Raw genomic sequence first — 23,803 nt, 5'->3', positions numbered from 1 at the left:
CAGCTTTGCATTGATAAACCTACTCATATTGCAAGGAATTCATGCCCAAGATCATTCTTACTGGTTCAGTCAAAGTCTATTTAGTAAGGTATTGTGAAATATGACTTTTTATGTGTGGTGACATTGTCCAGTATTGCTTTTTTGTTGTATCAGTGTGATATGTAGTTCAGATACAGTTGAGCAGAAGTCTGCAGTCATAAGATGATCCTGGGTGTGCAGATCTTTGTGGAAATAAAAAAGTTTGAAGGAAACCTCTGTCTATTTTCTGTTACACTGATCCAAACACTGGAAAGTGAGGATGAAAATTAATATCAAGGCATCGTGCAATTCATTTTCTGTTGACCAGACTTAACCATGAATGAACAGAATATGTGAATGGTAGGGGGAACAAAGCACAGCAGAGTATAATGTTAAAGATGCTGCTTGAACTTTGGTGGTTCATGACTTCAGTACTTCAGTTCTCGTTTGTTTTCTTCTTGATATGTTCATATCTGTGTTTACTCTATGACTTCCATCAAGTCAGGCAAATCCACTCTTAATCCTCCATCACTAGTGAAGCAATTTACAGTTTTGTTCCAGGTTTTTAAGAACCCAGAACTCAATGTGAAAAGAAGCTCCTGCTCTGATTTCCTTTTACACCTGTTCCTAACCGATTCTTGCCCTTTTCAGATTCTGTGAGATGATTCCATTTACAAAGGCATATAGTCTCGACAGAGTTTTTTGGTGGGTTTTTTGTTCACTTTTCATATTCTATTATTCTTTTTTTAATTTCCCCTGGGTTAATAAGTTGAATTGTCTCATGAAGGAATTAGCCAGATGCCAAGCTACTGCAAGTTAAGCAGCAAAAATGAGACTAGAAGCAAAAGGGGAGCAAGATCTCATTTTGGTGGCAGTGAGTGTTTAAGGGTAACTCTGTGAGACTCGTTCAACAGGACTGCATCAGCTTCAGAACAAAAATTCCTCTTGTTCGTGGCAGTGAGTGTTTAAGGGTAACTCTTTGAGACTCGTTCAACAGAACTGCATCAGTTTCAGAACAAAAATTCCTCCTGTTCTTTTTTTTTTTTTCTTTTTTGCCTTCTGGGAAGGAAAATTTCTCACAGTCATCTGTGGACCAGACCCATTGTCCTCATAGGACATCAAGTGTGTGTGATAGTTAAGTGCTTCAAGTCTTTTAAATATCTTTTTCCTTCCCCCTGCTATTCCATAGGCTTGTCTTGTTGTTACCATGCAAAGGACAACTTAATGTGCCGTGATGTCTGTGAACAGGTAAGCTTGTTTTAAATTGGTTTTAACTTCCATCAGAATTAAAATTGTGCCTTTAGATAATGATGTAGCAACATTAAGGTTATAAGCGAAAGATCTTCTGTCTGAATACTGTGTGTGAATCGTGAGATGTAATACTGTTATTAAAATGGGAACTTAGTTTTAAAACTGTAGTCCTCTTTCTTCTCATAGTGGAAAATGGGTTTTGCTAAAGTTGAGGAGAAATAGAGATACCAACCTGAGGTCATGATTTGGTCAAGAAGTGATAAGCATGTTAGGAAGTGAGAGGGATGAAAGTATTTTGCAAAATTTCTGGACCATGTGTGTTTCCAAGTTTTTTGGAATTTAAAATCTTGAACAAGATGCTGGTACTACTCTTTCTTCCTGCCAGTTCTTGTTTGTTAGCTAAGCATCTGAGATACTCATTATGATATATGGCTTTGTGAATGCAGAAAAAATCTGCTTGCTTACTCTGTTCAGAAGGTAATAACAAAGAGCTGCTTGTGCTAAATTCAAGGTTGGAAAGTATTTTTCCACAACTTATGTTTAGATTTGTATCTGTGGGTAGTATGTTGTACAGATTTGTGTGCATGTAGTTACCTAAATTTATCTGCATACAAATTTTACATCAGTAAAGCATACATACATGTAGACACAATTTTTACATTAAAATTGTGTCCTTACATCATGAGTGTAATTTTCTTGTCTTCACTGCCCACTCTGGGTCTGTTCAAGTACTACACCTGGTCATGACTAAGTTGATTTTTATCTCTGATTGTACTGATAAAATTTTTACTTTAAATTCCACTTCTCCCTCCCTGATGTGTCTAGAGAATAAACCAAATCCTCTTTCAGTTTTCATATTGTTAGGCCAAACAAGGAAAAGTCTTACAGTCTCTTTGCATAAGATACTCTCTCAATTCCTATGATAATTCATGGAGCCCTTCCAGCATAAGTTTATCTCTTTGAATACAGGTGAGCAAAACTGTACCTGGCAGTATAAACAGAAGTTTAACATTCAGTCTGAAAAATTGTGTTCAAACTTGGATGTAAGTAAGAGACAGATAGCCATTCTTGTATATTAAAAAAATTAATTGGTGGATTGGTTAATTAATTGGTGTATTGGTTAGTTGGTGTGACCTTCCCGCTGCTGAGTCCAGGGGGATGATCGCTGTCCTAGTCCTGCTGCCACACTGTTCAAATACTGTCTTTGTAAGGAGGAAGAGCTCATTAAAAACTAAACTGCAGGGTACTAATCCTTAAGTTCCAGGATTTGTGAATAAAGAATAGTAGATGCTCTTTTTGAGGGGACTTGTTCATTTATCATAGAGGAGAGGCTATCTAGTCAACAGCTGTTTGCATAACTTCTTGTGAATCTCTGTTATTTGGGAAAATACTTGCAAAATTCACACGGATAACTTAATTCATAATAGTCCTTAATTCAGGTTAGAGGTAAGGAGAAATGTTTTCCCTGTTAGGGTGGTAAGGTACTGGAATAGATTGCCCAGGGAGGTGGTGGAGTCACCATCCCAGGATGTGTTTGAGATTCTATGATTTAGTAGTTGCATTGATACTGCATTTGGAATATTATGTCTAATTCTTTCTTCTGTTCTATTGGTTTCTATAAGTTCCCAGCTTATCCTGTGACTTCCTGTTAGCTCTTCGTAAAAGGCCTTCAGATTTTAGTACCAAATTCCATCCCAGTTCTGCTATACTGGGTCTAATTATTGCATAGAGATTTCTGTGGTTTTTGTAAGATACTCTGATCTTGCCTCATCTGGATGATCTGTCTCTACTCAGATAATTGGCATATTCAAAGTCTTTGTGATGAGAGGTCTAGAAGAAGTTTAAAGCAAGACCGATGCCCCTCAAAGTGTTCTATAAGTAGCTGGCTGAGTTACCTCACTTCAGGCTGGTAGCATCATTTTCTGAGTGATCCTTTGATACAACCCAACAAACTGACCAAAGGAATTGTCTACTGTCATTTTAGTGATTTTTTCATGTTCTTTAACTTTTTTCATGCAGCTCAGTTCAAATGCTTTGTCTTTGTTGAATCCATTTAGGAATGTTTCATTTCTTGCTTACCCCCTTGTCTTAAGCATAAAATTAGTAGGATGAAGGTGTACATATGTGAGGGGTGACCGTAAGGAAAAAGAGCTGGCTGAATTGCCTTTGCTAAACACATTTTCTAAATGATACTTGCTGTTCACTTGTTGCCTTGTCTTACCACCACACTGTACTATGATAATTTATTAATACTTTTTTATAAATGTTTTCCTTCTATATCTGGTAGTTTGAACCATAAAACACTGAAGTTGCTTGCCAGGGTCGGCAGGCAAAAGGAGTCAGCTTGTCTCCGTATTTCTATTTAAGTAATGCTTAGGGAATGCCAGGGAATTTGGGCATTAACACAGCCAATTGTTGTGAAGAGGACCAGCAGGAGGTGCAGAAGTACTGCCTGAGACTGGGTGCACCTGTCGTGCCCAGCAGGACAGTTACTGGCACTGGCTGGGCCAACTACTCATGACATGTTGGAGGGCTTGACCCAGAGGGAGCTCGAGAGGAAGAATATGTCCAACCACATCTTGGGCTGCAGGGAAAGGATAGTGTCTCTTCCTGAGTCAGTGGCTCTGAAATGGTGGGAGTCATGCTCTGGTCAGCTTCCTGAATTGTCAGATAAAGAAGCTGAGGACAGAAGCATTGCCTCGGTGTAAATGGGGATCTAGAAGAGCTCTGTGGGGAACCTGCAAGGGTGACAGCCTGAACTATGCTTTGCATACAAAGAAGGATTTCCAGAGGCTGTGTGTAGTGGAGACTGAAATTTTTTTTTAGTTTCTTGTCCTGTGTTTGAATATGCACTTACAGAATAGATTTGGTGCTGTAGAACAGGTGAGGAGGAACAGGCTTCATTGAGGAGCTGTCTTGGCGTATTCAACAGGTTGTAAACAGTGCCACCAGGAGAAACACTCCCTTCTGCAGGGCCTGCAGGTGAGACTTGCTGTCTAAAGGTGGTTTTGTTTTTAGGGGCTCAGTTCTAGGATGTTGCAGAAAGTGCAAGGGTTTTTTTGGCCCTCAGACTATTACCCATTGTCCACTCATCTACATGGATGCCAGTGAGAGTATTGAGGGGGGCCTTGCATGGCTAAAAGATAACTGCAGTCCAGGGACTAGGGTGAAAGGCACAGGAGACTCAGTGATGATGATGTTCTTGATCCTGCCGGTTACGGAAGGAGACTTGATTAAGAGTAAGGAATTCTGCTACACTTGTAATTCAACTACTGTAAGTGAGCCCTTTGAAAAAGAAAACTTGAATTATGGATTTGTTTGTCAACTGATGTGATTCAAGCATCCAGTTATTTTGCATTCTTAGTATTATTCCACACTTAGCTTTAGTATCATCTTTTTATTATTATTATATTAAGTCTGTCAGATACTGGAGCATGGAATAAGCATGCCTCTTTCTTCAATTGACTTTTTTTTCCCCAAGTTTATTTCTGGGAAGTTTCACAGTTGGTTCCTGGCAGCATTCATCTCTGCACCACTCCAGTGGTCTCTATCCACATCCTTCCCCAAGCATAGGAACAGTCTGTCCCAGTCCCCAGGAAAACATGGGAGCATAGTCAGTAGGTGTATAGCAATGATACTCCCCATTTAGTCAGCACTTTCTGACCACTTCTAGGATGTTGTGTCCAGTTTTGTCCCCCCTGTTACAAGACAGACATCCATTCACTGGGAAAAGTTAGCAGAGTCACCAAGGGGATCAGGTAACTGGAACACATGCCCTCTCTGCCAAAGCTGAGGCAACTGCCCTTAACCTGGGGAAAAAGAAGCACCTCAGAGTGCCCTTACAATACCTGTAGTAAGATGGCTCAGAGAGCAGAAACAGGCTCTTCATGGTGGTACATAGTGTGAGGACAAGAGAGAGCAGTGATAAACTGAAACTAGATAGTTCCGGCCTGTTATGAGGAATAACTTTTCCACCATGAAAACAGAGAGGCTGTGCATTCTCCATCCTCAGAGATTTTCACAACATGACTGGATAAACCCCTGAGCAACATTGGCCTCATAGTTGACCCTTCTTTGAGCAGGAGATTGAAATAAATGATCTTCTGAGATCACTTCCAACCTGAATTATTTCATAATTATATGACCTCAGAAGACTGGAAATATTACTGCAGTTCTTTGCTTGCTCTCATTTCTGAAACAAGTGCTGTGGCTCTCTTGATTTTCTTTCCATGAGTTTATCATGTTGCAAGTTTAGAATAGAATGGTAATATATTTCTCCTTCTGAAATGCATCTATCTTTCAGTTATTCATGTAATTTCCAGTTTCATATCCCACATTAATAGGTCTGTTTCCATCCCTTTTGTTGACCAGTTTCTTGTTTTAATTTATAAGTGTTTTATTTAATTAGACTGCTAAAGCAACAACATCCTCTGTTGCATCCCATCCAGTCTAATGAGCTTTGGAATGTTCGGTTTGTTTAGGTGGTGCTTAACTTGTTCTTGCTCTGCTGTGGGTAGTATTTATTCCCCTGTTTGTTTCGATAGTCCCTTTGACTCGTCTAGGTTTTCTTCACCTTTGTTCCACAAAAATTGCTTGTTTCAGGTTTTTTTGGAAGGAGTCCAATTGCTTGTGGTCATGTAAAATGTAGCAGAAGGTTAATTAAGTAAATAGAGTGGTATAGTATTTTGATATATGGGGCACAAATCCTCTATTTCAAACTGCCTCTTCAGTAGAAACATTTTGATTGAAGTGTCTGAGGAGGAAATTCTCATTCACTTCTAAGTGCAACGTATTTGAAAAGACTACAGATATATGAAAGGATGTCTTAACTTTGTGTTGTTTACATATTAACTGTTAGCCAAAAGTTGTCAAAAGGTGGATAGTACTGAAACTAAAACCAGTGAAATCAGTTTTTAAAAGTATTTGATGTGCAGTTACACATTATCTATGTTTTAATGTGTGTTTTGTTTCTGACAGATTTTGTCTTCTAAGAGTGATTCCCGTTTGAAGCACTTACTGCAGCGAGCACCTGAGTATTGTCCAGAATCAATGGTAAGGCTTACTAGAAAAACATGGTCTTCACCATGGACTGCAGGGGAATCTCAGCTTCAATGCCTGGAGCACCTCCTCCCCCTCCTTCTTCACTGACGTGGGGGCCTGCAGGGTTGTCTTTCTCACATATGCTCACTCATCTCTCCAGTTTTTACTCTTTCTAGAGGCTATCCCGGCTAACACTGTTGATGGGCTCAGTGTTGGGCAGCAACAGGTCCATCCATGGAACTAGTGCTGCCTGACATGGAGGAAGCTTCTGGCATCTTCTCACAGAAGCCACCCATGCAGTGCCTCACTACAAAAACCTTGCCACAAGAACCAGACACCCATTTAGACTTGTCACTTGTCTTCTCACTCTGTGGAATTTTCCTCTCATTTCCTGTAGTGCCTCACTACAAAAACCTTGCCACAAAAACCAAACACCCATTTAGACTTGTCACTTGCCTTCTCACTCTGCGGAATTTTCCTCTCATTTCCTGTGATTAAGGTTTTCATAGGGCTTGCGGAAAAAATACTAAATTCAAAATACATATAATCCTTCAAGGCTTTTCTGTGTGTACTCTACTTTTATATACTATACTGTGATCCTATTGTCTCAGTTGCAGGATGTTCAATGTCAAGCATACAGTGTACAGCAACTCCCATAGCTTTTAATTCTTCAGGCTTCTAGCACTGCTAACTGCAATATATACTTGTTTCTGACAGTTGAACTAAAATTCTTACCTTAGATGGAATTCTTCCTCTGCTGCCTAAACCTTCTTTTTCTGTGGAATTCTTCCTCTGCTGCCTAAACCTCCTTCTTCCAGAACATTGGTAACTTTTATTAGGTGGGTAACATGTGACAGGCTAGTGTCCAGCACGAGATTTCTTTTGATACTAGCCCCAGTGTAAAGAATTTCCTCTAGTCAGCCTGACTGGTAGTATGGGTATTAACAGCAGTGAGAGAGATTGGGAAGCAAAAGCTCTTCACTTTTTTTTTTTCCCTTCTGCTCCACACCCTAAGCAAAAGCTCTTCACTTTTTTTTTTTTCCCTTCTGCCCCACACCCTAAAAAAACCCCCAAAAAACCAAAAAACCAAAACCCCAAACCAAAAAACCCAACACATATACAGAATTCCACTGCCTAACACCGAAACCCCAAACCAAAAAACCCAACACATTTACAGAATTCCACGGCCTAACACCATCAGCCACCTAGGTCCTTTAGCAGGATCTGTGCTTAGGACCAGAAATGCTTTGCAGTTGGGCTGAACCCAACAGCTCCCTATTGTAACTTATGTTGGCAAACATCACATACAGGACTCTTTATTCCATGCACCTGTCTTTTTCTGAATCTACATTTCTCTGGTCTCTGAGATACCTTAAAACCTCCTCCTTTTGTCTTCTGTGTGGTTTTATGTGTTGTTTGGGGTATTTTTAAGCTGATGGAAATGAATACTAGGGCAGTAAGCTTTATCTTGGTCCAGGATAAATCTTATTCCATTTAGTTCTAGAGAACTGTTTATTTCTCTAAACACTGATGGAGAAGGTTGACCAGCTAGTGGATTCCAGGTAATCACAGTACATTCTGCACCTACAAAGACATTGCTATTGATTCCATACTCCGTGCATGGCAGCCCTTTCATCAAAGCCAGTAGTACTCAACTTCTGTCTCATAGAACTTCAAAAGATCTTTAAACATAAGAATTCTTCCAATAAGATATTTAAAAACGGGGAAAATGTTGAAAATTGTGTTTTGATTCTGTCAGAATCTCTAATTATATAGACTTATTTTTGCTTCATTGCATTTTGCTTTTCAGAGAGAAGTGTGGGGTTGTATAAATTCCTCTTTGCCAGGTAAGAAATAATAGTTTACTATTGAACCATGTTGCTTCTTCGCTATACGTGTGTTTTGATGTTGTGTCTGCCACCTGCACCTAGAGATTTCATGATAATTTAACTTCCACTATGCTTCCATTATAAACTGTATTTGGGGTGTAGTTTCCTTTAGTATAAACCCAGTTACCTGTGCATTTAACACATTTTTTTCTTTTCCTAGTTAGAAAATGCTTAATATGTTTGTATGGTTAAATGTGGTTTTCTGTGACACATCCAAGAAATGTCAGTGTTTTCATCCTTGCAGTGTTTTTTTGTTACTTTTATTTTCAGAGTTAGAAAATGCTTAATATGTTTGTATGATTAAATGTGGTTTTCTGTGACACATCCTTGCAGTGTTTTTTTGTTATTTTTATTTTCAGCATGCCTTAGCCTCATCTTTAAAATCATCAATAATTGCAGCTTTGCTCTAGATGCAGCATGATTTGGACAAAAACTGAGTAATGAGGAAATAGTAAGAACTAGACAAACAGTTTAAGAAGTTCAGAGGCTGAGATGACAAACCAAACTGCTTGGTACAGGTGGATTTAGAAAGTTAAAGCATAAATCATAAGACAAGACTGTTATGTTAAAAGGAGAGATCAAAAATAGATCAGATCAGACTTAACTAGTCCATTGTATTGTGTCATTTGTATAGATTTTGAATGAAATTAGCATGCTATAGTTGGAAGTGTGGCAGTGCAGAAAGGAGAGGCTGTAACAATTTTACAGCATCTGCTCAGACTCCCCTCACCTCTTCCTGTCTCCTTCCCAGGCTTCAGAAGCAAACTTGATTCCAGTGCTTGTAAAGATATGAGCTGTCTTACATTTTGCTAGTTTTACTTAATCAATAATATCTTATGGAGTTGCAGTGCTGCTGTCTCTTCTAAAACCTGACAGAGTTTTAGCTGGAGACAATACCCTAGTCTTTCTTGGAGCTCTATAGCTAAATGAGTGGTGATGCTTTTACTGCAAGTGAGAAATACATACTTTATTTTGAATATTAGGTCTGTATAAGTGTGTGAAAAAGCATTTGAAGTCTTTGTTAGTGAGCCACTCCCAAACTGTCTTCCTGTACTTTCTAAATTGGTGTGAGGCCTCTTCAGTGCCTCTATGGTATGTTTCTATTATCCTCTGATTTATAGAAAAATGTCACTTTACATTACGATTTTCTTCTTCATTGATGTGAGCCACTTTTAAAACTCCAGTGCTGTGATGGACAGGTGCAGGAAAGACAGGCCAGGAAGGTGAGGAGGGAGTGTTGCCCTTTATGTGAGAGTGTTAACTGGCTTGCCTGGAGCTTTGTGTGGGGATGGGTAATGAGCCAGCTGAGAACAGCACATGGGCATTTGAGTGGCATTGTATGGACATATCAACATGTTGAGCAGTCCAGCATGGGTGGTGTTGTGGGTGTCAGCTACAGACTTCCTAATCAGGTAGGAGTCATAGATGAGGCGTTCTTTGTACGACTGGAAGAAGTCTCACATTCAGAGGAGTAGATCCTCATGGGCAACTATAATCACTCTGGTATGTTTTGAAGAGACAACACAGGAGGGCACAGGCAATATGCTTGGAAGAATCCCATGGGATACGACCCTATAGCAAAGAGGGGTCCAAGAGAGCTGGTTGATTTTCTGGGATCACATTACTAAGCTCCACTTACACATGATGGAGTTAGAAAAGCCAGAGTCTATCAAAAGTTGATCCTGGTGAGTTACATGATGGGCAGCCAGAGAGCTTCTTTAACTACATCAGCAGAAAAGGAAGACTAGGCAAAATGAGAACCTGCTGCTGAGTGGGGTAGGAAACTTGGTGACAAATGACATTAAGAAGGCCATGGTCTCCTTTGCCTCAGTCTTTACTGGTAAGCTGAGCCTTCAGGAATGCTGGATGCCTGAGATCAGTGGTAAAGTCCAGAGTGAGGAAGACTTGTGCTTGGTGGAGGAAGATAGGGTTAGGTATTTAAAGATGATGCTGAGGGCCAGAAGAAAGCAAGTTCACTCCTGCCTTTAGAAAGGGCAAGGAAGACTTGGGGAGCTATAGGCCTGGATAGTCTCACTGTAAACCCTGGGAAGGTATTGGATAAGATCTTCCTGCAAACGATTTTGAGACACATCGAGAACAAGAGATGATTGCTTATAGTCAACATGGATATATGAAATCATGCTTAACTATCCTGATAGCCTTCTATGATGAGATGACTGCTCTGTTAGATGAGGGGAAAGCAGTGGGTGTGTTGTCTGTCTCAACTTCAGTAAGGCTTTCAGAAGTATTTTTTATAACATCCTTGTGGACAAATTGATGAAGCATGGGCTGGATAAGTGGTCAGTGGAGGTGGAGTGAAAATGGGTCAAGCTGCTTTGCTCACAGGTTTGTGATCAGTGTCACAGCATGCAGCTGGAAGCCAGTATCCCAAGGGTTGATGCTGGATCTAGTCCTATTTAATGTCTTCATTAATGATGGGACAGAATGTGCCCTCAGTGTGTTTGCAGATGATGCAAAGTTGAAAAGAAGAGGTTGCCAGACCAGATAGTTGTGCTGCCGTTCAGAGAGATGTTGATTAGCCAGAGAAATAGGCAGACAGGAGCCTTGTGAAGTTCCAAAAGAGGAAATGCAAAGTCCTGCACCTGGTGAAGGCTCCATGCTCTGAAGCACACAGGAGGCTGACCAGCTGGAAAGCAGCTTTGTAGAAACATACCTGGGGATCGTGGTGAACAGCAGGTGAAACATGATCCAGCAATGTGCCTTTATAGCAAAGAAGGCTGACAGCACCCTGACTGGACTAGGAAAAATGTTGCCAGCAGATCAAGGGAGCTGTTCCTTCTACTCTCCTCAGCACTGGTGAGACCACATCAAGGATACTGTGTCCAGTCCTGAGCATCTTAGTACAAGAAAGCTATGAATGTGCTGGAGCAAGTCAACAAAGAGCCATTTTAAGGTGGTTAAGGGACTGGAACATACATGAGGGCAGGCTGAGAGAGCTGAAGAGTCATATCACGCAGCTAGATGATCTTTTATAGTTCAGGAATCTGTATTGTACAGATGAATTTGATGAATTTTCAGAACCATGAACTCCAGTCAGTTAACTGTGCACTGAAGGTGTATTTTATTCTAGAAGTACATGCATCTTAATTACCTTGACAACAAAGTTAATTTATAAGTTGCTATATTAAGATTGAAGTTCAATGTTTTTGGAAAATGTAACATCAATTTTTTTCTTCACAAGCTTGTCTGCTACTCGGATATAACCTGGAGAGAGGGCCACTTGCCAAGAAAAGACTTAACTACAGCTGAAACTTATCAGCCTTCTTAATTTGGCATGTATCTGTAGCTTGCTTCTTTCCTTTATCACAGTTCAGTTTAGCTCCAGTATGTCTGAAAACCACAGGCTCTGTATTGCACAAACTATGGATGCCTGATTGATTACTCAGTGGTGATTCACTGATGACTGTTTAGTGGTGACATTGGCCCTAAAGCTATACAGCTTTATTCATCATGTGTTTCTCCTGGATGCAGCTGGTTATTGCAGCAGAGGTTTCTACAAATCTTGTTTTCATGTTGCACATGATATTTCTTTCATGTTTTTTGAACTGCTTATCCCTTGCATTATCCATCCTACTAAGAAGTATTCTACCAAACATTACTGTTCTGATTAGAAGGAGTCTGTGTATAGCTCTGCATAAGAACTTACTCAGAAGCAACTGATATGTTATTTTATGCCTAAAGCAGAACATAGTGAGTAGTTGACTTAGCAATTAACTGCACATACGTAGTTAAACCTATGCGTGTGACTTCCTTGTAGACACATTTACTTTTGGAAGTGGTATGAAACAATGCATCAAATTCCAAACTTCTGAGCACCAGTTCCAAGCTTCTGATGGGTGCACAATCTCTCTGACACTTTCAAAAAGATGCTCAGTCTCTGAAACACAAATTCTGCTCCCCAGTTCTAGAAGTCAAAGGTGGGCTGAATTTGCAGTTGTTCGTGGCCTTCGCAGCTGCTTTAAACTAGTGTGAATTGGAAAGCTGAGCCAATACTCTGAATAGATGTGAAGAGGATTTCGACAGTCCGATAGATCACTGGCCTACAGTGCCTCCAGAAGGTCTGGACTGTTCAGATGGTACATGGCTGCTTCAGACTGACAGGATACAGGCTACAGACAAAAGCTGTTCTTCACCTTTGTCTCTCTGCTCCCTCCACCTGCTGTGCAGTGCTGCTGCCTTACTTGTGTCAAGCATTAAGGTTTTAATTTGGATTTTAATAATTGTAATGCATATTTCATTTGGCTGGGGAAATATGTCAATTTATTGCTCCTCCTTTATGAATTTGCTTTAGTGCATTTTCTGAATTTCCCCATCAGAATGTCATGACAGATGGATACTGTATGCCACTGTTTGTAAAGACAGCTGAGTGTATTTTAAGGGCAAGTTTGTTCATGATAAATATTGACTGGTCATTGTTTCCCATTGGTTACAATGATTTTTAATTACCTTTTCCCCCCACGTTTTCTTAGTGTTTGAATTTAAGCTCGCTGGTATTGCTCCTAGCTCTTTCACTTCCCTTTTTTAAAGCAGGACATCCCCTGTGACTCTTCTGAAAAGGCATTTCCACTAGGCTTAAGAGCATTCTTTAAAATTAAGTGGTTCATTCTTTTACTTTCTACTTTATATTTCTATGTAAAGAGTATATTTTGTGTGTGCTAGAGTACAGCTTTATTTTTTAAATATTCGTAACAAAAACGAGTGGTTCATTTGAGCTGAATAATTCTACCTCCTACCCTAAGAAAAGGAGTGTAAGAAGTTTGTCACAGCTGCTGGGCAGCTGCATAGGTCAAACCTGTGCTTTAATTGTTTCTGTCTTTAAAGTTACGTGAGAAATAGGTACAGGAATGCATTCTTTTATTTTACTTATGATGTCTTGAAACATTAGAAAAACTGTATTTATGAGGAGATTAAAAGGATGAAACAACTTACAGCAGCATTTTGCTTTTCTGTGTGACATTATGGTAAGAAATGAGGATAATAGGAATAGTGAGATAAATGGAATAAGTGTGAGGGAGAGGTAAGGAATTTTTATTGAAGATAATTCTGGATATGAAACCATGGTATTGGGGAGATAAATGACAGAGGAAGTGTCATTCATGGGTTAACTCCAGAGGCAGCTAAGTACCACACAGTCATTTTCTCTTTCCCCCACCAGTGGCACAGAGGGGAGAATCAAAAGGGCAAAAGTGAGAAAACTCATGGGTTGAGATAAAGACAGTTTATAATTTAAAAATGGAAGGAAAAAAAACCCAGCAAAAAAGAAAGGGGAAAAAAACAAACCCAAGGAAAACAAGTGATGCCAAGGAAAACAATTGCTCACTACCAACCAATGCCCAGCCCGTGCCCAGGCAGTAGCAGCCCTCACCAACCTCCACCCCCAGCTTTTATGGCTGAGCACGATGCCATGTGGTGCAGAATGTCCCTTTGGTCAGTTGGAATCAGCTGTCCCAGCTGTGTCCCCTCCCAACCTATTGTCCACTGCCAGACTGCTTGTGGGTCCCTCTGATAAACAGAAGAGCCCTTGATGCTGTCTGTGTTAGCAGTAACTAAAACATCTCTGTGTTGTTGACACTGTTTTAATCAGAAATCCAAAACATAGCCCCATACTAGCTCTGCTGAAGAAATAGAACTCCATGCTGACCAAAATCACTACGGGAAGGTTGAAAAAAATTAAGGAATATTTTCTACATTGACTAAGTTGGTAGAAAAATGTGCCATTGAAACCCACAACAGGATGTATCTGTAAGAGATAATTTTTATTTTCCTGATGGTTTTTTGTTTGCCTGTATTTCAGATTGGGTAAGTCAAATTATCAAAGTCTAATACTTCCATTGAATGTGTGGAAGGTACTTCATTAGTTGCCAGGTTCAGCATTTATGTAAGCACAGACTTGTTCTTTTCTTGGTTAAAGTTGGCTTTGAATCCCACTCAAAATGTAACCAGTAAATAGGCTTCTTGGATGAGAACAGGATTACCAAATTTGAAAGGTGGCTGACTCACATGGAGGGAAGGGAAAGTGGTGGCACAGTTTCTACTGTATTATGTCTGTCATCTTATTTTTAAAGGAGTTTTGAAGAAGTCTGATGGGTGGGTTGGCTTAGGTTGCTGTGAGCTAGCGATTGCTGTGGAGTGTCGACAAGCTTGTAAACAGGTAAGGCTTTCTGACTTTTTTTGTGCCTAACATCAAATGACACCATGATAAATTCACTTATGTATTACTGCTTATGAATTTCAGACTTGATGCATATTTTACATCAAAATCAATTCAGTTATGTAAACTCTCTTTAAGATTGCAAAATGTTATGAAATGCTTCCCATGAAGTTCTGCTGGTGATAAATGGCAGCAACCAAATTCCAGTGCTCAAATTATTAACTTTTTAAAGGAAATTTTCAGTAAAAAAGGTAAAAATTCAAGTCTGCTGAGATGTAAATCTAGTGGCAAAAATGTGCTAGGGTTTTGGGGAGTGATTTGTTGTGGTGTATGTATGTTGCACCGTGCTGTGGGACTATGATGATGAGGCTGAAGAAGAAACTTTAAGACCTTAGGGTTAGCTCTGCCTTTTGTGTCCATTCTGATGCCACATTTAATCACTCAGTAATGAAGATACAAGTTAAGATGAAGAAGTTTCACTGTGTTCAGCAGCAGTGTGAGGGCCAGCAAGCTGGCTGCGGGCGTTTCCTAGTGCCACTGCACTTGGCAAATGGAGCCAAACCACTTCATTTTGCACTGCAAATAGCACATGTGTGTCTATTTCTGATTTGTGTTCCAGTTTGTTACTTTGTAGTGATTTATTGACTGAATCCATAAAGATTCTGAAGCTCTCTTGGGTTATGCTAAACTTCATTTCTTAATTTTTTTTGTCACAGTCTCTACATTGCTGTTACTTTAAAAGTTGTTGCTTTAAAGTTGTTGCATTGAAATAATGCCAAGTGGGAAGGCAACTTGTGGCTGTTCCTAAGCTCTTTTTTTTTTTTGTAGTGTCATATTTAGCATTGCAGTTACAGCCCCAAATAGATCTTTATGCCTCTTCAAAGAGGTTTTTGTTCATCAGATGGAAAAAAAGGGTGTTTTTTGGTGTTAATAGTAACAGTATTTTTGTCAAGTAACATTTTAAAGCATAATGCATAAATTTAGCAATGGCCTTCTTATGAAAAATCCATGAAGCATTTTGTGATTTTGTTTTTCCCAAATATACGCTTGTGACTTTAAAAACGTGTTAAAAATCTAACAGCATATTCTTATTTATCAGCAGCAGCCTCATAATTCAGTTGTGGAGCACAGACTTACTTAATATTCATAGTATTATCTTGCATGTTACCTGTGTAATCTTGGCCTCTAGTAGTCTGCAAATTGTTGTCATGCAAAAAAAAATAAATTGCTACTTTCACACAAAAGCATATAGTTTACACTATATGACAAAAGATGAGCAGTGAGTACACAGGGTATTGTGGGAAAGAGAGGAGGAGTGAGTAAACAAAGTGAGTACTTTTGGTCTTCTGAAAAGAAGTTCCATGTATTTTTTTCCAAGCGCATTTTTTAGTGACATTTTCAAGCTGATCCTAATGTTTATGTGTTTTCCAGACCTGATAAAAACACTTCTGCTTACTGTAGTGTCTTAGGAAATTCTATTAATTTAATCTTCTGATTGTTACATTATTCTCAGATGCTGTATTGTTTGACTGACAGACTCTGCTGTCTCAGAATCTTGCCTCTACTTTCACTTCAGTAGATTATGGTTTAAACATTTCCTCTTATTTTAATTTATACTAAAATATGGGTATAGGGATAATGGGAAATATTTAGGTTTTAATTTTGATTCTTGGAACTAGAGGGGGTTTTGGAGTTGTTTTGGAGAAGGTGATGTGATAGGTCCAAGGTCAGAATTTACTCAAGTGTTTTAAATTACTGGATGGGGAAGTGACATGTTGGTAGTAATGGTTTTGAATATATTCTGTATGAAAAAGGAGCATGAGGAACTGTATGGAACAAGCTGATCTGCAGTTTGAAGTGAGAATTTCTGTTATCAGTTTCACAATAAGAACCATAGTACTGTATGTGCAAGAGGGCTGAGAAGGGAAAGGGACACGTAAGTGGTGCTTAACATGCAAAATGGGGAGATCTTTGTGCTCAGGTTATTCCATTCCCTAAATGCTTCCTGTATTCTGCTCTATCTGGTAAACCTTTCACAAAAACAAAGTGGCATTCTGTGCAGAAATACAAGATTTTGGGGTTTTAATTAAATGTCATATCGACAGTCAACGTTTCTGCTTTTTTTTTCTTAAAACTTTGCATGGTATTCTTTAGGTTCTCATAGGAGCATTTAAATAGATCATGAGACCATGGTTATCACAGTTAATGTAAAGGTAGAATTGTCTTTATTTTGCAACATAATTTTATTATTTTCTACTACAAATGCAGAAACTTATCTGTCTTTCAGGCTTCTGCAAAAAATGATGTTTTGAAGGTCTGCAGGAAGGAATACGAGGTAGGTGTTTGTGTCTGAATATATTTGGCTAAAAATCAACTGTTCTGTAAATTCTATAAAAAGTATCCTGTAGAAGAGGAAAGGTCCAGTCTTACAGTTGTGTTTCTGGATATTATCATTTTCCTCCAAGTGTAAATTACCTCTCTGCAGCTTTTGCAGAAGTATAATTGTCTTCTGTAAAAAGGTCTTGGTTTTTTTTTTAGACTTGCATATGTCTTAATTTGAATGAAAAATCTGCAACTTTCAAAATGGAGACATGGATTCCAAAAAGTTTATTTCTTAGGAGTTTTGATCGAAGTCAGCATTCATTGTGATCATTCATTCTGTCAGAAACTGGCTTCAACAGTGAGAAAGTCAGCTTAAAAGTGACCTAAAGAAATAAACTCAGGAAAGAATAGCCTCTTAAATATTCTATCTCAATGTAAATAATTTCAAATGAATACTTTTTTTGTTAACATCAGTGAAACTGTTAATGTTTGCAATTATTTTTAATGTTCTGCCCATAAAGTTAATCATCAGGGTATCTTCAGAAATCTGCCTTTACCTGTGTTCTGTTTAACACAGTCTGTAGAAATGCTGTTGTGCTAGGGCTGCTTTTCTTTTCATCTGTTTCTTAATTCAAAGCCTGCCCCCTTTCATCTCATTTCCTCCAGCCTGGAAGTAGGTAGCCCTGCATCAATTCTGCTCATAATCAACAGTTCAGGATATCAGGCAATTTTCTGTTCTCTTGATTTGGGCAGAAATGGAGCAGCTTTCCTGTTTTTGCAAGAAGCATTAAACTGCTGGTTTTTTTGATTTTTCCCTTTGGTCCTTTTATCTAAACAGCATATTTTCCTAGACTCTTCACTGTTGAAGTTACTGTAGCTTGTTCTCTTAAAAATAAATGTTCATTTTAAGTAGTTCTGTCTCCTCTCATGCTATGATATGCTATACTGTCAACATCTGCAAGCTTCTCCTCTATTATGCTGGTCTGTTTCCTTCTTTTTTTCTGGATTTCTGCATTGCTGTAGGAGGTTGGCCAATATGGGTTGAAGGAGAACGGGAGAGGAAAGGTAAGAGATCAAAGAATGACTTCAATATGGTGATAGCCATCTTATTTACTTTTCCAGTTTCTATCTGGAAGTTTGGGAAGTGTGTCCCTCACTCTTAATCAAGAGTGATCTTGCTGTTATGTACAGAAAGCCTTAACACCTGCTATTTGTGCAACACTATTTTTAGTAGTAGAAGGAATCAGTCTGCTGGTTGATTAAGAAGAAAAGAACTTTTTTTATTGAAGACTAGGTGTAGTAGATACAGATAGTGTGTTAGGAAAGAAATTAAGTATCTGATCTGGTAGATCTTCAGTTATGACAGAATTTTGTATGACAGTGGTTTTTCCTGTATATCTAGGCTTACAGGTACTCAAGAGACTCATTGGTTATATGAAATTAAAGGTAGTTTTGTCTAAGATATGAGATTCCAGAAAATACTTCTGGAGGAAACCTGCAGTTTCCCACACCCTGGACATTCTTTCTCTTTTATTTAAAAAAACCCCACAGAAGTTCTTGGTGCTTTGGTGTATGTGCTTTGGTGTATGTGCTTTGGTCCTGCTCCCTCTGGTCTGTGATAAGCTTCTGTGTCTGTGACTGGTACTGTACTTTGCATTGGGGTTGGCTGGGGAAGGCACTGAACTGGGGAAGGAGTGGTACTTCAAACTGAAAGATGTGACATGAGTCACATAAATGCAATGTCATATATACTGTGTTTGTCTTTGTGTTTAAGAATTGATACTTCACTAAAAATGAGGATCCAATTTGAGAGTTAGTTAAGATCATTGGGCTTATTCATCAGCTCTCAAGTCTGTTGCTGAGGTATTTAATACAGAAATACATGACAGAAAAGTAAAAACTTGGTGAATTAAGGATGTAAAAGTATAATTCCCTTTTTGTAGACACTCTCCTAGTTTGCCAGCTTTCTTAACTTATATATATCCTTACAGAAGGATTTCCAAGAGAATTTTCACAAGCTGCTTAGACTAGTTGAACTGTGCATAGTACTCTTCTGTGATCTTGTCAGGTTAGGGAAGCAACTTTATAAGTTACCCTTCAGCTTCCCATTAAGTTAGTGAGTGTGAAGAGCAAGGTAAGTCTTGGAGGGTAGGGCTTAGAGTTCAGAGTAGTGAAAAAACTCTGAGCAGGAGGTGTCACCGAGTTTGGAGTTGGTAAGCAGAGTCTCAGGCTGTACAGTAGCAGAATCACTTTAGCATTGATATGCCAGCTTTTCACAAGATAAATTAAAGGTGCTTTTTCTGCTGATCCTATGTTTCTTTTAATTTGGAGATCTTCCACATTTTAGAAAAGAATCATGTTGGAATAAGCTATTAATTTTTGATTGGTGAATTGAAGATTGAGTGTCCTGTTAAACAATTTTTATTTCCAAGTAGCACTGCATACAGAAATTAATAAATTTAATGCAACTTGTTGAGTATTTTTGAATGTTGCCAAAATGTACTTTATGTGCCTTCTTCTGAAGATTTTATTCTGATAGTCCTTTTTCCCATCTCCTGCTTCTCAGATACTCATTTTGCTGTCTTCATTTTTCCTCTAGTTCTATGCATCTCAGCTCTTTTATCTTTCACTACTTCTTCCAGCTTTCTGCTATCCTGTTCATCTTCCTCTAAAAAGAAGGTAGGTAATAGTCAAAGGAAGAAGAAAAAAAGAAGTGGAGACGGTATGGATTCTATGTAGGATTTTCTCATTTTCTTATTTTTAAAAGTTTTGTGTAAAGTTGAGGTTCATTTTTTGAAAAGACTGCTTGGAGTGCATGCTTGGAGGAGCAGGTGGAAATACTTTGAGGCTTAAAATAAGCTGTGAAGGCTTTATTATTGCATTTAAGATCACCTTTATTTCTTCTGTGCATGGAAAGGGTAGCACAAGTTTCCATTAGATTGCAGCTCTTGAGTCTGTACACTGCATACTGTGAGTTCACCTCTGTGCACATTGAGAACTCCAGTTTTTACTTGATATAGTCCAAATAAGACATTCAAACTTTTCTAATGAATTGGCACTCTTACTGCAGCTGAGCACTAGTAACATCTGCCACGCAGTCAAAATACAATTGGAAATATTGCCAGTTATTTTTTTGTTGCACAGTAGTGAATGCTTTTGATGTCCCTAGACCATTTAAAGAGAATTTTGCTCTCACAGATTTTGAGCACTCTCCAGCTTAATCTGACTTTATTTTTTTACAGTATTTTTAAAGGGAGAAATTTCAAATAGGGTGCCTGCAGCTTCAAGTGCTATAATGGGGATTCAGAAAAGTATTCACTGTGCTAGCGTATTGACTTGTTTTATCTTCTAGGGTCGTATGATCCTGCTTTATGCTGAGGTTTTAGTGAATGCTGACTATTAATTACCCCTTCTGAAAAATGCAGTGAGAAGTTTTTAGATCTTCTCTAATTGTTTGTGCAGTTTACTCAGAGACCATAGGTCTCAAGGAGCTGTTTAGGATATTGTTTAGCTAAAGGCTCCTAAACAGTTTTAATACTCTCATAAGACACGTGGCTGTGTATGGCCTCTGCTAGTACTACTAACCCAATTCAGGGTGGACTCTGGTCTTATACTGCACATTGGAGATAATGTTGTTGTCTGCTGGTGCTTTTTGTCTCTATTCTCTGCTGTTCAAAGAAGGCTGATACAATAATCTTTGACCAAAATTTAAGTTCCAGTGATTTTGTTCTACCTCACTGTGCAAGTGTTCTCACTTCTTTACTGGTTTACATAATTGAGGAAAATCTTGTCCTAGCTTGTTAATTACAGCAAGTTTTTGAAGTTCTTAACAAATGTCTGCCATCATTTGACACTTTGGCTGACTCCACGAAACCTTAATATGTTACCTTCTGACTTTTATCTTTTGTCAGTAAATTCAAAGATTAAATGAAGTCCAGGAGAGATTAACATGGCTTTGATTGCATAGGGTGAAGCATTTTGTTTGCTAGTGTATTTGCTAACTGTAGGTCATGCTTACAAATTACGATGGCCTTAATTGGATAGGATCTAGATTCAAATATTTGCCATAGTTAGGTTGTTCGAGACAACAGTACTAAACTTAGTTTTCTGCCAAAGTTAGTAGAATACGGATAACATGATAATGTTTAGGGAGGAAATAATCTTTTGTTTTAGCAAAAGACTCTTAATTTCTGGTGTCAAAGAACAGCTTTGCTGTCCCTTTTAGTTCAAGACACAGGAGGCAGCCATTCAGAAAAAATGTGCTTGTAATGTGAAAGGATGCCTTACAATGCAGAGACTTCTCGCATCAGCAAAATGTTCTGCTCTATTTGTGTTTGGGTGATGTGTTTTGGTTTTTGAGCCGTTACCTGCAGCTGATGAGCTCCAAAAAGAGCGAAACCAGTTAGGTCCTGCAGTACTGGCTAAAATCTTTCTTCAAGGAGGTTCTGGTGAGGAATACTGAGAATCTTCTCTGCTGGATAAACCTCAGTAGCCTTTTTCAATTTCTGTAACACCAAAAAGGAATTTTTGAGACTTTTTTTCTTTAAGGCATACAGAGTTGTGTTGCCTGTGTCTGCCTGCCACTTTCCATTCCTTCCACTTATAGTCTCACTGGCTTAATCACCAGTTCCAGCAACATCTGGCTTTAAAAAAAAGAGAAGTCTGAAAGATGGAATTAATGAACATGTAAAATAAATCACTACGTTTGTGCTTTAGAAATTTGAATATTGCCATCTTAGTTCACTTAATAACTTAATATTTAATGCAAGTTGAAAATGGAGTACCACTCTGTGTACACAGAATTGCCTTTTAACCCTCATTTCCCCAAATCTTGGTGACTTACTTGTTCCTTTAAAGAGGACATCCTTTTCTCACCTTTTGTTTTTTGTGGTTGGTTGGTTTGTTTTGTTTGTCCCTACCTCTATCTCTCTTTTATCTTTTGCTTTGTTTTCTCTGTCTTCCTGTTCTGCCAGTTCACTAGCAGATTCAGAAGGAACCTTGAGTGGACAAAAAAGCATTTGACCTCTTAAATATGAGTGCTACTTTACTAGAGATAGACCTTGTGTTCTGAAATGAGCTTTTGGTTAATAATTCAAATCAGCCTAACACTGTTACCAGCGTTATTTATGAACAGATGATTAGGCACTAATTTTTTTAACTATTTTCTCATGTCTGTGTAGCTACACCCTCCACATGTATACCTGGCTTTCTAGGAAACTGAACTGTTATCTAGAACTAGACAAAAAGCAAAGTCAGCATCCTAACTAGCATTGTATTCTGTGGTGACTTCAGTCACTGCCAGTTTTGTGAAATATGGGGAGTTGCTGTAACAACTCAGTGCAGCTGAAGTTCTTCCTGTGCCTTCCTGCAACTGCCATTTATTTTCCCACATACATTCCCTCCCACTGCTGTCCCTACAAATATACTTCTTACCTTGTTCTGCCTCTGGCATCTGACAGGTCCTAAAAGATGGTATCTAAAAAAAAGATTGTTCTGTTCTAAGTTAGTATTATACCTGCCATTATCACTGATTTAAATTCTTAGGAGATGAGAAAATGAGTTTTCAGCAGGGTTACTGAGAAAAATTAGGTCATGAGAAGATGATTAGTACCAGAGCTGGTGTAAAGGCATACACAAGACTATACAACTGGGAACAGGGGTGGAAGAGTTCAAAACAAGGTAGAAGACAGAAGTAAGACCATCTCCTCTTAACAGAAATCTGAGGCACTGATTTAAATTCTTAGGAGATGAGAAAATGAGTTTTCAGCAGGGTTACTGAGAAAAATTAGGTCATGAGAAGATGATTAGTACCAGAGCTGGTGTAAAGGCATACACAAGACTATACAACTGGGAACAGGGGTGGAAGAGTTCAAAACAAGGTAGAAGACAGAAGTAAGACCATCTCCTCTTAACAGAAATCTGAGGATTATTCAGTGTCAGTGGTTCATCAGCAGTCTGTGGAACTGTAGTTTCATAATACAGGAAGAAGTTTTATTACCTGGTTAGGGCATCTTGCTTATGTAAAATTGCTGTGAGAAAATAATTTTGTCTCAACTCAGGCCCTTATTTTGAGGAGAAACATTGGTAGACACCATAGTCTTCTCAACATTCTCCTCTCTTCTGTATTTGAACTAACAGGGCCAGTGACACTATTGATCCCTCAACTGCTTTTGTAATAATTTTTTTTTGTATCATTCAACTTTTAAATAACATGAGTATTTATATCTGTGTTTATTGCAGCATTGCAGTATTGTTCTGAGTATTGTTTATGCTAACAGTATAGTCAAATACTTAGGTATAACTATGACAGACTGTCTGAATTGTTACTTTGTGAAGGTTTGGGGCTTTGTTTTATGTAAGGCAGATTTTTCAATTTTTGCACGAACTGTACTCAATAGACCTGTGCCTTTATTTGTGATCACAAAAATTATAAGTAGTGGCTGCTCATAGAAAAATAACTTAGATTTTTAAGTTAGATTTATGTTTCTTCTTAGAGTCATTATTTCAGTGCCACATCTGCCATGGCTTACCTAAGGTTAAAATTAATTTCTGACTGTTAATAGGAGAAATTTGGCATTATGGCATGATAGAAACTGAAACATCAAGGCTTGAAGTTTTTCAAATCTAAGATAAAATGTGAGTCCTCAGTCTTTTTGGTAAAGTAAGGAGTTCCTTTGCATCTTCAGATTTTCATCAGAACTATCTGTGCAGGAACGTTGATTAATTTTAATGCTAATTCACACATAGAGAACCAGTTTGTGTTCTGAAGTGCTTGTCTTAAATGAACAACAGGAAAGAGAATGAAGGTAGCTATGAAAATGAATAAGAACATTTTAAAAGGAATCATGTTTTACCATAGGTACTTAGAAAACTTTCATGAGTAAAAAAGGGGAAGTGGGATTGTTGAATTCTCTGGTTCTCTAGTGGAATGCTGTGCTTAACGAGTAGCATTTTAATGATGCAAGACATTGCAACTCTATAATATTTGCTGATTCTGGTGTTGGGATGTAAAATGTCTCCAAAGGTGAGTAGGTAAGGGAAATAGTGCAGAAAATGTAGGTTATATACTGAAGCTGTCTTAGTAGACATGAGACTGCCTGTTTGTGCCGCT

The 23,803-nt window shown here is 38.5% G+C and overlaps 1 protein-coding gene across 1 annotated transcript in view; it reads left to right on the top strand.

Annotated features, from left to right (window-relative positions):
- Positions 1-1,132: 1,132 nt before the first annotated feature.
- The window catches only part of RECK (reversion-inducing-cysteine-rich protein with kazal motifs), a gene marked incomplete at its 5' end in the record, with an annotated part of 50,808 nt that continues 28,137 nt past the window's right edge, over positions 1,133-23,803 (top strand). The window contains 5 exons of the mRNA XM_009072943.1: positions 1,133-1,266; positions 6,247-6,321; positions 8,120-8,156; positions 14,285-14,370; positions 16,658-16,705. Of these exons, the coding sequence (XP_009071191.1) occupies positions 1,133-1,266; positions 6,247-6,321; positions 8,120-8,156; positions 14,285-14,370; positions 16,658-16,705 (380 nt within the window). The remainder of the gene's footprint in view (positions 1,267-6,246; positions 6,322-8,119; positions 8,157-14,284; positions 14,371-16,657; positions 16,706-23,803) is intronic.

The sequence above is a fragment of the Acanthisitta chloris genome, unplaced genomic scaffold (assembly GCF_000695815.1).
Source record: "Acanthisitta chloris isolate BGI_N310 unplaced genomic scaffold, ASM69581v1 scaffold3364, whole genome shotgun sequence".
Lineage (NCBI taxonomy): Eukaryota > Metazoa > Chordata > Aves > Passeriformes > Acanthisittidae > Acanthisitta > Acanthisitta chloris.
This window is presented reverse-complemented; position numbering and strand designations above follow the sequence as displayed.